At 50.0% G+C, this 16,053-nt stretch overlaps 1 protein-coding gene across 1 annotated transcript in view; it reads right to left on the bottom strand.

Moving 5' to 3' along the window:
- LOC126544238 (protein big brother-like) overlaps positions 1-16,053 on the bottom strand; it is a 54,483-nt gene that overhangs the window by 14,680 nt on the left and 23,750 nt on the right. Inside the window, exon 4 of the mRNA XM_050191465.3 lies at positions 1,111-1,227. Coding sequence (XP_050047422.1) covers positions 1,111-1,227 — 117 coding nt within the window. The remainder of the gene's footprint in view (positions 1-1,110; positions 1,228-16,053) is intronic.

Here is a 16,053-nt window from a genome sequence, read left to right as displayed (position 1 = left end):
CAATCTCGCCGCTTCGTCATGGCCGCGTGTGCAGAGGTAACAATTAGCGCGGGAGTCGGCCGCCCGCGCGCTCTCCTCCGGCAACACAGCGCGCAGGCCAGACGCCGCCGCCGACGCGCGCTGCAGCCCGCGAGCAGCACCATCGGCGCAGACTGTTATTCCGGGTCGGCTTTTAGGGCCGTCCGTTAATTAATGAATGGGGTGCGAGGGCGCCGCTCGAGGCCCAGAATTACGGGCACGCGGGAACGGCGAAAGTTGGTGGAATCGGTGGAACACGAACGGAAACTTCTTGCGTCGACCGAGTGCCGTCCTTGGCGAGCACGGCGATGAGGGAGCGATCGGGTGAGGGCGCTCCCGGGGGGCGAGCAACGAAACAACGCGGCCGCAGAAGTGATGAAAATTGGAGAAGGGGGTGTGACTTTCTTTTTCTCTCTTTCCCTCTCGCTGGCAGCCGGCATCGGGTAAACACTTCGCTATTACGCGGTATTTGAGGTTTCTCACGGGAGCTGTAATAATAGTCGTCGTTTTATAATGAACAGTAATCTTGTGGTGAGCGACAAAGCCTACACAGTTATGAGGCCAGTGCGGAACCGCTACGCAGCTACTTTAATATTTCTGTCGATTATTTTTTTCGATCGGCGAAGTTTAACCTGCATGTGATGTGCGCGCTTTGTGTACCACGTGTATTGCGGGTAGCAAAGCGACACCTCTGTTTACGTATTTTCATGTAATAAGAAATCGATTCCCAGTCATTTAAAGCAGCAGAAAAACGCCAGGGCTTCTGCCATATTTTCTGTGTACCGTTGGCTTGACAGTAAAGGTAAGCAAAGAGAAAGCACGGTCCGGTTGTCTAGCCTCTAGGTTTCCGAATGTACGACTTCAGGTAACTGTTCTGAAGAAGAGCAATATCAGTTTCAGGTGCAACATTTGCTGATATTTCCTGATGACCAGAGGCAACTAATGCTGAAGAAACCCCGTCATGCCATACTTCCTTCGCCATTCATTGGGAATCACGAATGAAAATTCGGCCAGCATAAAGGACTGGCTGTTTGTGCATGTCTTCACTGTACGGGCTCGTGTATACGAGCGACATTGAGGCGCGCCGCTTACCCGTCCTCGCTCTTCGTCGTACTCGAGGCAGCCAACACCGTCAAGGCGGTCGAGGTCGATCCATCCTCGGTACCGGACGCAGACTCCGTTCATGATGAAGCTCGACTTGATATGCACCTGCGCGAGAGAAAAAAAAAAAGCAGAGCCGCACGTTGAGTTCTGGAGGCTCAGGGAAGCCGAAACGCGAGTCCCGAGCCTCGTTCGGCGTGAAACTGACTCGGGAAGGGGGCGGTGCCGGCCGCTTGCATTGGCCGCGCGTGTTCGAGCGAGGCGCGGTGGGCAGAGCTCGTCCACTGTCCACGCGGCCGCAAACTGGAGGCGCGCCGGTCCGCGGCGCCCATAAATCAATCGCCGGGCCGATGCCTTTCTACGGAATACGAGTTCGCTGGAAATTAGAACTGGCCTCGGGACACACCCCGGGCACGCTCGCGCCGGTGGCGGGCGGACCCACGTTGATGAATGATGGCTGCCGGCCAAGCGTCTTCTGCGGGGCCCGGGCCCAGGCGGCAATTTACGCGGTTTCCTCGCGCGCGCTGCCGAGACAAGAAGAGCGCGTCCTCTTTGGGAGTCGTGGAAAGCGCGGAGAATAGAGAGCGGCGGCCATTCACCGGAAATGACGCCTGCGCGGCGGCGATCTGTGTGTGCGCGCGCGCGTTGCCCATTGTCGAAGGGGCGACGTGTGCGGAGGCCGCGATCACAGCGACGTTGGGGAGAGCGATGGGCGGCGCAGCGTCCGGCGCTGCGCCAACGAGCCATTTCCGCAGTTTGATGCCCTGGCGTCCTCCCACGCGATGTAAACTGCTCTCCTCTCGGACAGTGCGTGCTTGCTGCTACTGCGAAACGGTAGCAGAGAGCAACGGGCGCCGAGAACAATGGCCAGCATCGCGTCTCGCCTTCGGCTTCTATTTTCTCCACGGACGCCCTTTGCGAGGCAAAAGCTCTTAGCGTCCGCTGCACCCTCGAGTTTGTTGGACTTAAACAGCACTTGGCTCACGCTTGTTGCCCAAACGACGAAGAATGTTCCGAAAAGACAAAAAAATTGAGAGGGAGAGACAAGGGCCTGTCTTGTTTCCCTTTGTTCGGAGTTGATGTCCTAGAGCTAGCTCGACCTTGCTACTGCATCGCTACACTCCCGTACGCTTACGTACTCCCAGGGATCGCCGACTGTATAGAAGTGCTGCCTTTCCGACTGAGAATCTGCACGATGGCGCGGACGTCGCTGGGATCTATAGCGAAGAAAGCATAGAGCACGGCATACACTGAAAACAATTGCTTTCGTTGCCTAATGCTCTCGTTCTCCTTGAGCGCTTGTGAAAGAAAAGAAAAAGCAAGTTCTTCTCCGTACAGACGGTTTTTAAAAACTTTTTAAATAAAGAGTTTCTTTTGTTTTTTTATCACTGCATGTACGGAGCAGAACTTGCTTTTTGTCGGACCTGGGACGTAACCACTAACCACTGTCTATTGCTATCTCTAAGTTTCGGTTTGGTCAGGCGGCATATTTGGGTGTTAAGGCTTAAATCATGTGGGCATAAGTTTCATAAAAGGGGTCGAGGAATGGTAGACACCTATTACATGACCGCTGTAGGTTAGCTTATGCTGGCCCGGCGAAATGTCCAACCAATCTATTTGATCACAACTACGCGTTGGTTGGCGCCTACAGTCGGTTCGAATAGCGTGGAAATGCCACCGCTACTCCCAGTATACCACGTCCTCCTTTCCTGGTTTTCTCCTTGCCTATCACCGTTAGAAGGTAGTGCGAATTTCGAATCGTGTCACGGCGACATAATTGTAACGAGAAAGCTGGAGGAGTGGGGAAGGGGCATGGCACAATTGGTTAAAGCAAATTTATATGCACTGCAAAGCTCGCAATGACGCTCCACTGCAGCTCGAAATCCGGCTGGTTGAGTCCCTCGTTACCTTGAAGTTGACTTCATAGCTACTGTTATAATGTCAATATCTGTAGACAACTATAGTATATATGCAAGCGAAAGTTTCTAATGAGCATATAAAGTATTTAAAAAATTGTTGTTGATGTGAAACCGAAGACGAATGAGTTCGACTGTTTCGTTCGAGACTGCGGAACTCAACTCATCATGTAATGTAAACGGGCAGCTCCAACAAGAAGAGAGGATTAACTTTCCACGCATAAGCCGATATAGTTAGCGCGTAGGCATCCAGAAATCGAGGCATGATTGGGTGATTAAAAGCGAACCTGCAAAAAATAAAAGAGAAAGAAGGCGAGAACGAACAAGATAACTGTTCTCCGCATGCTCAGTCAGTGACCGGGCTGCTCGCTGGGCAGGAACGATTGGTTCCTGGAGCACGAAATCGTTATCCCACGCACTTTCAACTTTAAGTCCATATTCCAAAAAATTGGATACCAAATTGTCGATAGCAAGTGAATAACAAACAAGATACATTAGAAATATTGAGTATTCCTACACGCCCCCCCTACCTCTTTTTTTTTTTTGTAATAATAGAATTGTATATTGTATACGAAAGTATTTTGAGCGTCCCCTCCGTCATCTTTCTGTCCTCTATTTCACTAAATCCATGCAACGTTGAACGGTCAGCGAACGCGGTTGTTTTATATGCAGTCAATTGGCCCTCACGAGCGACCAGCCTACAGATGCCACCAATCAGCAACTGGTAAAACATGTTTACTGTGACTTGAATTCGATTCACATTCCCAGGTCCGAGTGAGACGGGATTAAAGCGAACAACGCGTCAGCGCTCAAGTGACTGTTTGCTACCACTCGGCGCATTTTCAGACATAAACACGGTAGTGTCCTTGCGAGTATACGCCTCAAACAAGGACTGCGCGATTGCAAACGCTGCAATACTTGACAGTACAAAGCACAGCACTAATAATTTTACGGAATTCAACAAGAAAATGCCATCTGTTTGCGAAACATACACGCTTGTAATTTTTGCGGGGCACTCCTGATGCGAACCGCGCATGCACATTCGAACTGTCAATCGCCTTGCGCGCCTGCCATATACTGCCGCCGATCCCGCCGTCTCTCGCCGTTATTGCAAGGCCGCTGACATGCCATGCAGTCGACGCTAGCGCAAATTATTTTTAAAAGATTGCAAGTGTTTAGATACAATACACGTGAAATGCTACCGCACACTGTTGTGGTAAGTTAGATGAGAGAGTTCGTGGCTGTTCTCCCTTTGACACGTGGCTCTGGTCATGTTACCAAAACTGAGCCCATACGTGCCGTAAAGGTCTGGCAAGTGCGTCGCGTGCAAGATCCATCAGCGTCCACGCGCATCGCCCGGCATTTACATGTCTTGCCAACTAAGAACCTTATCACGACGTCGTGCTCGAATCAGCACATCAATATTTCGGTATTTACATCACCCGTTATCTCAATTGGAAGATGCATAGACTTCATTGCAAGCAACGCCAGTTGCACGCTCGGCTATATATATATATATATATATATATATATACATCGCAGTTTGTATCCTGCCCCGGCCTCTGTTAAGTTAATTTCCTTCAAAAATCCGCGTGAGTTCTTATTTACAATGTGTTTTCTAGATTTGGGACCATGAAGTTGGTACACTATAGTTAACCAAATCGTAGTATTACAAAATAACTCGGCAATTTTTTTCTATTTCAACTGCTCAAGATCTGCCTGTGTGTCTACAATAAAAAACTGTACGTATACTGTAAGTTTACCATCAGTAACCTCGAGTCGCAAAACTACACTTCTTTGTTTCATAAAATCATCATGACAGCCTATGCTATAAACCCCTCTCCCCGCCTCTTATTTTCCATCACATTTAGATCACTCACACGCATATGATTGGTCCTGTAACGCTAAGAAAACTTTCCCACATTTTCATTTCAACCTAAAACGGTTATAAAACCACCATCGCTGCTCCGCCGCCATTGTTTGTTACGTTAACTTGTTCAACTCTGAAGTCTGTAGCCATCGAATAAATAACGAGTTGCTCTTTTCCTACATTCTAGATTTCGATTATTGAAGTCTACATGTCTGATTTGCTATTATTTTGCTCTGTAGACCTGAAGTCTATAGTTGTGATCTTTTCCTTGCCACTCCCCTTTTTAAATGTATACTGCTTTGCGAGGGTATATGTGAAACAAATAAAGATGACTAAATATAAAACTTGTAGTAAGTGCGTGCAACTCCGGTTCGTTGCAGTTGGCGAAGCCGGGCGCTGATATTTTCTGCACTCTTTAATTTTCACCTCGTGGTATATAGGTATACGAATGCATAGTATAGTTTCAGCCAGAAAGCAGAATTTATCTAATTTATTTACAATGACCAGCACTCACTCAGAGAATAACTTCTTTAATGTCGCAGTGTGGAAACGACTCGTATGGTAAAATCAATCGTCATTACAATAAAAATGATAGAAGCTGGAAGGCACAAAGGAACCCAAAAGAAATTCTCCGGAACGATGATTACATTTAATTCCCCTCCTAGAAAAGGTGTCGCATAAAATGCAAATAGTTTTACAAAAGCATTACAGCTAGTTCTAATTAAAAGTATCTCTTAACCGGTATGTTAAGACATGCAAACGCGCGAAAGAAACAGGTGCGATTATTTGGTTTGCTTTTGAGATATCCAATGAAACCGTATTCTGGGCGATAAGTTGAGCCTTAATGATGCAGGTGTGCGACATCGGTCGTACAGAGACGCATCGAGCACGCAGTGTCGAAACAAGCATTTTCATATTGGGAAAAAATAGCGATTTGCTTTTCGCCTGAAAAAAAGAAGAGCGAGAAGTGCGGTGACGCGATGAAGAGCTACACGCTTACTTGCGTCACCGTGCAGCGTGTATGCGCTACATGAAAGGCGCTTCAGCGTTGCTTGCAAGGTTTTATCGCCCGTGCCCCTCAACGCCGATCAATAAGCGACTTAAATGTAGCAGGAGAATCTTGCAACAGGCCAGTTGGTTCATCGCTCGCTAAAGACCCAGCGCTAATAAAACAAGGGCACGAAGAATATTAGAGATGAAACAGGACCAGGCCCTGCAGAAAATTAGCATCGACGTTTTCTGTACTTTTCTTAGCATTTATTCAACTAGCCTGTTTGATTACGGTAGAAGAAAAAAAATATCAATCTAGTTGCTCGTAAAGACAAATACAAGAAAGGACACAGAGCGATTTAGATGCGATAGCACCTTTGGAGAAAAAAAAGAAAGGAATCTGGCTGGTGATATCGCTACTCGTTTTCCTTCTTTCTTTAGCGGCTGGGGTGAGGTCGTGTTGGCGCGGTGCAGCGCATGCCGCTGGACAGGACGTCGCCTGCGGGACGCCGCCATGGCAACGCCGTGAAGACGATCGATAGGCGCGGCCATGTTGAGCCGCGGTCGGAGCCGGAGCCCTCCTCCGGCCGGCGCTCATTGGACCGTCGCCGCGATGCGGGGAGCGCGGCTGAGCCAAATCCCATTGGACTAAGAGTCGGCGCGGGGAGGACCGCGCCGCGGCGCGCACAAAGTAACAAACGAGCTCGCGATACGCACCGTGACTAATCCATTGAGGGCCTCTCCTCGCTGGGTGCCACACGGCTGGGAAACGGCCCCCTTTTTCCGCTCGGCCCTTTTTTGCTGCGCCCTACTCGCGCCGAGAACAAAGGAGCGAGTCGAACCCGGCCCGCGAGAGCGCGCGTCCCTCGTAATTTCCGTGCCGGTCCTCGTAACACGGCGCCAAAAGGGCATTGTGCGCCGCTGCCTGCCCGGCAGTCAATCATCCCGCTGGCCCATCGAATGCGACACACTCCTCGAAGGAGCAGCAGCGCCGGGAACAAAGAGCTCTGCGCGCGCGCCGCTCGGCTCGTCCAAACGTCGCGTCCGCCTGTCGAGCTGCGCCACGCCACACGGTCGGTACACGTTATACACTGCTGTCTCGACGGGGCCGTTCTGTGCCTTTTCCGACGAAGCGAGTCGCCGACTTCCTGCTGAACCGTTGTGCACATGCGTGAACTGGAGCCAGCTGTCTGAGCCTTCTTACGACGCCACCCGAGAGGGCAGGGTGGTCTTGGGTGTTGCGGCGCGCCTTCTCCTTGCATGGCCGGCAGCTTGATTGACAGGGCCCGCAGGCGACTCGGAGCTCGTTTACCCACGGTCAATCACATAAATAGGCCCAGTCAATTTCCTTTCTTTCTTTTTCCCCAAATGCGGCGCTTTTCGCGGGAGCTCGTAAGACTCGCGTAAAACTGCACAGTTTGGCAAACAAAGCATAAATTCTGATGTTATCGCTGCCCGCTTTTGCCTGAGAATCGCCTCATTTTCTCTACCCTGACGATGGCTTCGAAGAGCCTGCTCGCATGACAGCGGAGGTGAAACGAGCGCACACGGCATTCCGGGGGCTCGTTGTGTCATAAGGGTTTTCCATATTCATTTCCCAGTCGTGAGCCGTTTAAGATACGGATCTGACTGCTGAAACACCGTAGCAGCTTTCGTCAGGGCCTGAATTTGTGCGCTTCAAGCTACCGGGCACGCACAGTGGCAAACGCTTAGCTCCTATAGCTCCAACACACTTGAAAAAGGAAGGCAGATGCGCAATAGCATCCCTCACTCACACGTACGTTGCATGACGACGCCGTTTGATTCCGACAACAGTGTTTGAGCGCTCCAACCTGCTGCGTGGCCTCGAAATAAAGTCCCACAGCAAAACAAAAGAATAGAGAGAATATACTCGGTGATTGCACAATGTGTATACAAGACCTGCGATCAGATATCGCTTTACGTGTACAGAACGGAGCCGCCGCCAAACACTGTCCTTTTCAATTGTCCAGGTGCTGTTATTGTCGTTTCCGTCTCCAAACAAGCTTGCGTGACTAGTCTATATTTTTCACTGTAGCGCTGTGTGACGAAGAGCTCTCACGAGGAAAAGCAAAGTTGTAGATTATTTCTCAGCGGCTCGCAAGGGGAAATTATTAACCCAGAATATGGCGTTATACTCAAAGTGGCTTTGATCGGCGTCGTTTACGTGAAAGCGCAGTTTTTACTGCGGGGTAACTCTAAATTTTCCGTGCTTGTGGCGTTCCTTTTTTATCTTACAATACGTTTCTTACTTGTATTACTCTTATTTGAAAAGGAGTAGACGCGTCGCCATTAAGAGGTGACTAAATATATTTCTTTTATATTAATTTCAATAAAAAAGAAAAAAAAAAGAAAGAACGGGGCGCCACAAGACTAAGGGGACCTGCCATATTCAGCTGAACGTGTTAGACATTGGACAGATGTTGATAAAAAACTGGAAATAGAATCTCGTTAAACTAAAAACCGGCTAACCTCAACTGCACGTCACTGAAATGCACACTGCACGACACCGAAATGGACATCGTTGGTATCCTGCCTGTACCGAGATGTATTTTTTTTTTCCTGTCCGGCTGAACTTAAAGCCTGCATTGGTTGCACTCGAAATAATGCATACTTCTGTGGCAATGCTTGGAGGAAGCTCAATGCACAAATACGATCGAGAGTTGCTTCCCACACACAGAATTTGCCGCAATCATGCAGACTCCGGACAGGCAGGGTTTACTTGAAGGAAAATATCGATAATCATTGAGAACCGTGAAGGCTTGTTGAAATAGAAGCGCCAGATTTAAATTCGAGTGTATCTGAGGCTGACAACTGGTGTTGCGGCCTCTTTGGTGAACACTTTGAGGGCATGTATACAGTGAAGAGGAACTGTAAAATGCCGGCGATGATGTAGCCGAGCCTCTGCAGTAGTTGGCTTTCTCAGTACACTTTGACTCAACTGGGACATGCACTGAATCATTCGAATACACGCCATGTGCATTGTACTCCCCGATTTCAGGCTGAATGTCTATAATCTGCGAAATAAAGTTGTTTCGCGGCCCCTGTGTTCTCCAAACTATTGTTCGTGATTGCTCACTCGCCTTTTCTGTAGGTGCAGCAAACCAAACATGCACATAGTTTACGTCCATTTCGGTTCCCTTGCTCACTCTTTAGATATATCTAAGCACGGGCGACGTATGTTCAGGTTACAACATATAATCAGTAGAGGATGCATTGTATGCACCGCCACGAAGCTATTAATAGCTCACGAGACTACGGCAAGCGCCATGCCTGCATACTATTATATGGCACGTTCAAGTGTATAAACGAAAGTGACTCAAATGCTGGCCACTTTGGGAAACAAACTAGCCGTAGTATGTCACTTATAAATGAAATTGCATTATACTCAAATGGTAAAACGAGAAATGATGATTAGGCCTTGCTGCTGTGTAAGTAAAAACGGCCAGATTTAGTTCCTGTTTGTCACGCGCACGGCTATATAATTCTGTAAGGCGGATGGTATGTTTATATGATGCAGAATACTGAGAACATACGCAAAGCAAGTGTGAAGCAAAAAAAAAAAAGAATGATGAAAGGAAAGTGGCGCTGGCTTCTGGAACAAGTGCTTAGAGGATGAGCATTAATGAAAGTCGAATAAGGATATAAGCAAATAGCCCTTGCCTCTTCGTTACAACGTCTTGCTGCAATTACTCAAATTGCACGCGGATAAGTCATGCGCATGTTTCTCAAGCGCCTCTGCTATATGTATGTTATTTGTAACGAGGGATAAAATGATGCAGCCGCTTGGCTCCCCGAGAAGGGAGATACAAGAGTTCTCACAGCGCAGAAATATACAATGTGGTACCATTAATAAACGTTCGTCAGGCAAAAGAGGGAGAATACGCGCGAGCAAACGTACAAATAAGAAGGAGCAACAAGCTCGCACAGAAAATGTTGTATCGCGTTCTGACAGCGTATATTATGCACACGTCGGTGGCTCGCGTGGCGCATCCGCGAAAACGCGTCTGGCTCGGCCCCTGCTGCTGCTTCTGCGGCCACGCCGGGCGCAGGGTCATCGGCGGCGCGCGGAGCAGACCGATGCGGCCGCCTCCGAGCCCATGATTAGCGGACACACCTTCGGCGAGAACCGCGCGCATCTCGCTCGAGGCGGCGGAATGCCGAGGTTTTCCCTCGGCCGCTGCGGGCCCAGGGGCTGCTGCCGCAACTGGGCCAGGCAACATGGGCCCGCGCGCCTCGACCGCCACGCCGCAACACGCCAGCGTGGAGAAGTGCATTAGCCGCGTCTCTTATTCCGCGGTGCGCCGGCCGCTGTGCCACGGGCATCCATCACACGCCACGCGTTCCTCCCCCGGGCCCCGCATGGTCCTCTCTCACCGGCGCGCATCTCGCGAGCACAATTAACCTCGCTTTCGGTGGTTGCGCCGCGAATTAAGGAAGCCCTGTATACTGTGCCGTCAGAAGAGTGCTACCGACAACGACCTGCGCATATAGGAGGCAGCCAAACGATCAACGCAACGGCTTCGCGAGTGACGCGTGAGCGCGTCTCGGATGCGCGCGCTGTGTTTCGTTGGGAAATTGTTGAGCATCAGGTACCGGCCACGCGACGGCGCTGTCGCATGCACGGCAAATTGCGGGTGCGGATTCGCAAAAGACGGCCGTCTTGCACACAGCCTCGAAGCGGCGTTTCCACGTGTGCTGACACCCTCGAACTTTTGCTGTATATGCGCATATTTCTGCAAGGAGCGTACGTCCCTGTATATGCTGACGACTGCATGCGGAGGCTTGCTCCCGAGAGTGCTGCGTCTGTCTGAATGTAATTCAAGGAGCGTAGAACTTGTCTCGGTTGCCTGCTGACCATATGGCATGTGCGCGCGCAAAACCTGTAATAAATGGCCACCGACAAGCCAGAAGTTGCCGGAAGCGGCGACACATCAGCGGTTGCAGTGCCCGACCGCGCTCGGCGTGCAGGAGCTAAAGCGACCAGATGAGCCGCGTATCCGCGAGGCCCACTTTTAATTAGCACAGCCCCGGGGCTTGCCCCACCCAGCGCTCCCGTCGGCGCGGGAACGCGGAGAGAGTGCCCGGCGGAATGCCGGTATACCGTGGGACGGTGCCATATAGCGCTGGCGCGCCGCATGAATTAAAGATGAGTCCGCCCTAAGGGCCACGTCGTCGCCCGACGGGCCCGTGGTCCGTCTCTTGGGTAGTTACTTATGCGGTGGCAAGCCGGCTTTCTGCCCGCGGCGGACCCAGGTAGCTCTCCTTTCCTGAACTTGGCCGCCGCCTGCATCATCGCCCTCTGATTGCGCGCGCGAACCGGCGCCGTGAAAAGACAAGCAGAAAGCACGCGCATGCAGTCTGGAAGCCGCGAGTTAAGGCTTTCTGTGGTATTGAATTCTCAGTCCATGCGCCTATCTCAAGCATCGGTCAGTGAGCAGTCGATGTCAAAGTGATTTCTGAAATAGCAAAAATATATTTTTGTTATACAGTTGAAACTCGATTTAACGAAGTGATCACCACGCTCGGATTATTTCGTTAAATCGGGAAGTTCGTAAAGTCGAGAAATAATTTTTTCGGCCCCTCGAAATCTAAAATTGTAACATAGCGACACGCAAAAGCTAGCGCGGCATAGTATTTGCCGCTAATCCACCATCTGTCGCACACACCATGAAATAACATGAAATAACGAAAGCAACCACCACCGGTGCCATATATACCGAGGCGGTGTTGAGTCGGCCGTTGCGTGCATGGGCGCCGCGTCGCAATAGCTTTAGAGCGCATGCTCGAAGAAGAACCCGTGTCAAAATTATAAAGAAATCACGGCCTTTTTCTTTTTCCTCGTTTATTTCAGGAAAAACTTCGTTAAATCGAGTTCGGCCAAGTTTGTTTGGTTATTTCGGGTTGATGATAACATTGAACCCTATGGGTACTTGCCGGGGAATGGAAATTTCCTCGTTAGATTGGGAACTTCGTAAAATCGGGTTTTCGTTAGATCGAGTTTTAACGATAGATAGATAGATAGATAGATAGATAGATAGATAGATAGATAGATAGATAGATAGATAGATAGATAGATAGATAGATAGATAGATAGATAGATAGATAGATAGATAGATAGATAGATAGATAGATAGATAGATAGATAGATAGATAGATAGATAGATAGATAGATAGATCATTTATTGTGCCGGTGTTTTGGCATGATTGGTGAGATTTTCCCGCAGCTCCTCTATATTCTCGCGCCCCCCACGTTAAACTGAGAGTCGCACTGTGTGGTCACACCCTGAATAGTCGACCCATCGCATCTCCGCTGCATGATGAGGCCAGAAAATTGAAAGCTCTATACAGTACAGCCAAAATAATATTTAAAAACAAGCGTTATTGAAGCACATTTATAAAACTCCGGCCATCGCCTGTCGCCTTTGACATCAGGCTAATGAGCTGCTGAATGGTCACATTACACCTGCAGTGGTCATGCTCAGCAACCACCCCTATTCACCGTCGCCACGCCGGCCAAGACAAGGTCAGCTCTCGAGATTAAAATTGCCTGCATAAACGGTTAGATGGTCCTTCGTATCGAACGCTCCTCTCCTACATCTGGAGGTGAATTTAGACTCTCTGTTGCGAAACGAGAAGTGCGGTACTTTTCCCCATCCATTCATAGAGCACAACGACACCCACTGCCGAAATACGTCCTTACAGCCACTCGTTTGACTCTTCCTTATTTTCCCTCTCCCTGCCTTTCGTTTCCTCAGCTCTCACAGTGGCTGACAGATCTGCAGTGCATTATAGAATTCCTTACCGTGCATAATTTGAACAGTTAACATGGCGGAGTCCTAGACGCACTTTCTTGCACACTGCGGCTGTCCGCAGATGGATATACTACGCATATCATATGCATGATGCACATGTAGGAGCTGTGTGATAAATCTTCACACGTATGTGTATTTGATAACTCTAGAATGATTTGTTTTCGTGCAATCAACTAATATCTCGTGAGAAAAAAAATTATTCAGAAAATATTGCAAGACGGTAGTTTTGTCTTTAAATAGTAATGCAAAAAAAAAGCGTTGCTAGAAATGTGGCTGTCATTTTTCTTTATTTCTTTTTTATGAACGCAAGCACTCAAATACTTCCTCGTTGAAAATAGCAAAGCAATTCCAGCGACTGCAGTAGGCTATCTTATTTGATCGGCAAATTGTGAAACAGTGAAAAAGCGACATTTATTGTTAGCCGTGCAGAAGCAGGAACAACGAAATATATTTTTGACATCAACAGAGAAGCACAGTCGTTGATTATCATTTCCTTTTTACCAGTACTGCTATAGGGGCATTCTGGCTGGGCCACACACAGCATATCTCGTCCGAGGAAAAATGAACAAAAACATGCACTGTCCTTGGTCCACGGCTGGTTTAATTTGACCAGCCTTCGCTGCTGCGCAGTGCTACGAAGTCCCATTCCTCGCTGACGCTATACTCAGTACTTAAAAATGTGTGCAACGTTGGTAGACATAAAAGATATCCCGTCAGAACACGAGGTTTTCCGAAAATCTAATTAACAGTGTAGCTTATGCTGTGCAGTATACAGAATGCAGTGCGACCCCTGCAAGCGTTTTGACGAAAATTCCCCGCGGCGCGTGACTCGAATGTGTCCCCGGCGAAATACGGCGGCTCTCGCAGGCGCTGCAGCCAAGGCGCCCGCGCCATTCAAGCCCGGAGAGAGACGCACCGGGTAGCCCAGCGAAATTCCCCCACACACGCGGAATGGCGGCGCCATTATGCGGCGCGCCTACGAAGCCCGGGAGGGAGGATGGGGAGCGCGGTGGAGGTTCCGCATCCGTTGCCATGGGGACCGCGACCGCAGCCCCGGCCTCCGGCTTCCCCAGATCTCCCGGCGGCTCTCCAGCTCGGTTCAAGATGGCCGACACCGCAAGACAAAAGGCGATTGCGTGCGCCTAAATCCGCCGCTCGCCTTGGCTGAGGTGGGCGCTGGCGTCGCCCAGCCGCCGGGAGCACCGGCGTCGCGTTCCCTCTCGGTCGAAGCGCTGCACCGGTCTGGTAGGGCATTTGACAGCGTTTGCGCCTCTCTCTCTCTCCAAGGGTGAGCACACTTACGGGGGTAAACGGAAGAAATGTCGCCAGATTTCAGTGCAGCGAGCAGCGACTTCTCAAAACGTAATTTCGTTATGATCCGAGACAATTTCATGAGCAGTGTGTACTTTTCTTACCATCGCTAACTTGCACTAACTGTGTCTGCGTGACATTCACGTTAAAGAGCCGGAATGTGAGAATTAAAAAAAAAAAATGCAGTTCTATAGAGTTATGAAAGTATGGAATACACACTGGAGGCCAATCGCTCGATCACGTGTTCTCGCACGGCACGGCTTCAAGAAGCGTGGACTGGAATTACAGAGAGTTCGGCTGTATCCGTGGCAACCGCACGGACAGGACTAAATTTCGGCGCGGTTCTTTTTTTTTTTTTTTTCCTGCTCGTAACACGTTTCTTGTTGCTCTTACAGGGAATAACAAATTTTAGGGGAATGTTGTGACACCAACCTTCCCTAGCCAAGCGCCACTGGGACTCAGTATACAGGAAGTTACAGTCCTGGAACGATACTTGGCTTCTCATTACTTGTTTGGATCCGACCTTTGTACCCCCTGTCTGAAAACGCAGGTAAGAGCAACGAAGCATCTTGATTGATGAATTTTCAATTACTTTTATTACAAATATTCGACTGTTTAGCGTACCTTTATATGATCTCTGTTTAGATGTATTAGGTGGCGACATCTAATACATCTAAGCAGAGCTTCTAAGGGGCATAACCACCGTGCCATTAGGGCCCGAATTATGGAAGGTTACGTCGAGGACGCTTGATGATAGTCTGCCTTAAACCTTTCGCGGTGATTTAGTTGCCTTCACATAGCTTAATATGAACAAAATATATATGAAGAAAAGTTAAACAACAACAAAAAATACTGTATTCTATTCCTAACAGTTTTTTTAGATTTTCTTTAACATATACACCTGCAAGGCCTGGTATTACAGGCATATTCATGACAGCGAAAACTCGATATATTGTGGGCCGCATTTCGATGGGGGCGAAATGCGAAAACACCCGTGTACTTAGATTTAGGTGCACGTTAAAGAACCCCAGGTGGTCGAAATTTCCGGAGTCCTCCACTACGGCGTGCCTCATAATCACAAAGTGGTTTTGGCAGGTAAAACCCCATAATTTAATATATTGTGGGATGAAAAGGCCGTGTTTGAGACAAAGTAATAAGCCTGCGCAAAGATAGGTTGAAGCTGATATTTAGCGTTTTCGTCGAAAAATATTACTCGGTTTTAAGCGACAATTTCACACGGTGGGTCCGACTCCGAACCTCGCAGTTTGTTCTCGTCGTCTTGCGGCGCAAATGATCGCTATAGCTCACGGCTTCACTATGACTTGCACTGTTTCGCAAACACAACGCGGCACCTGTTTGGGGGACGCGCTCGCCGCAACAGTGACACGGGAAACCCGCGTCGGACGGGCAGAGCCGAGCGGTGCCGCAGGTGAACAAAGGGGGCCGCCGGCGCGGACCGCGGGAGGCTCGCGGCCACAGGGCGTACGTAACCCGATCGGCGGCGCCGCAGCTCGTGTCAGCTGCACCGAACGAGCCCTCGCGAGCGACCGCCGCGTAACCCGTGCCTGTCAGCGACAGAACGGCAGAGACGCGCGTGGCCTGGACAGCGCGCTCTGCATGTTCGCGTCCTCCCCCGCTGCCGAAGCGCGATGCCGCCGACTCCTTGGGCGCGGGCGGCAATTTTGCCGGCAGGAAGCAATTAGCAGAGTCCAACCAGCCGAGAATGAGGGCCGCCGCGGACGGAAGCGGCTACTCTCTTGGCGGCGCAAAATGGAGCCTCGTTCCTTAAGCGGTCATGCGCGGATCAAGCCTGCCCGGCGAAGGACGTGGACGGCCGTGCGTGGTGCCTTAATGCCGCCACGCGCCCCGGGCACGACGGCGTCTTTCTGCCCGAGCTCCGCTGCCCGGATCATTTTCTACTCTCGGCTCGGACGCATCGCCGCGCGCGCGCCCAGCCTAACGAGCGCTGGCTCTGGTCGCCACGAACCGCGACAAAACAGGTATACGTGCACGG

The sequence above is a fragment of the Dermacentor andersoni genome, chromosome 1 (genome assembly GCF_023375885.2).
Source record: "Dermacentor andersoni chromosome 1, qqDerAnde1_hic_scaffold, whole genome shotgun sequence".
NCBI lineage: Eukaryota > Metazoa > Arthropoda > Arachnida > Ixodida > Ixodidae > Dermacentor > Dermacentor andersoni.
This window is presented reverse-complemented; position numbering and strand designations above follow the sequence as displayed.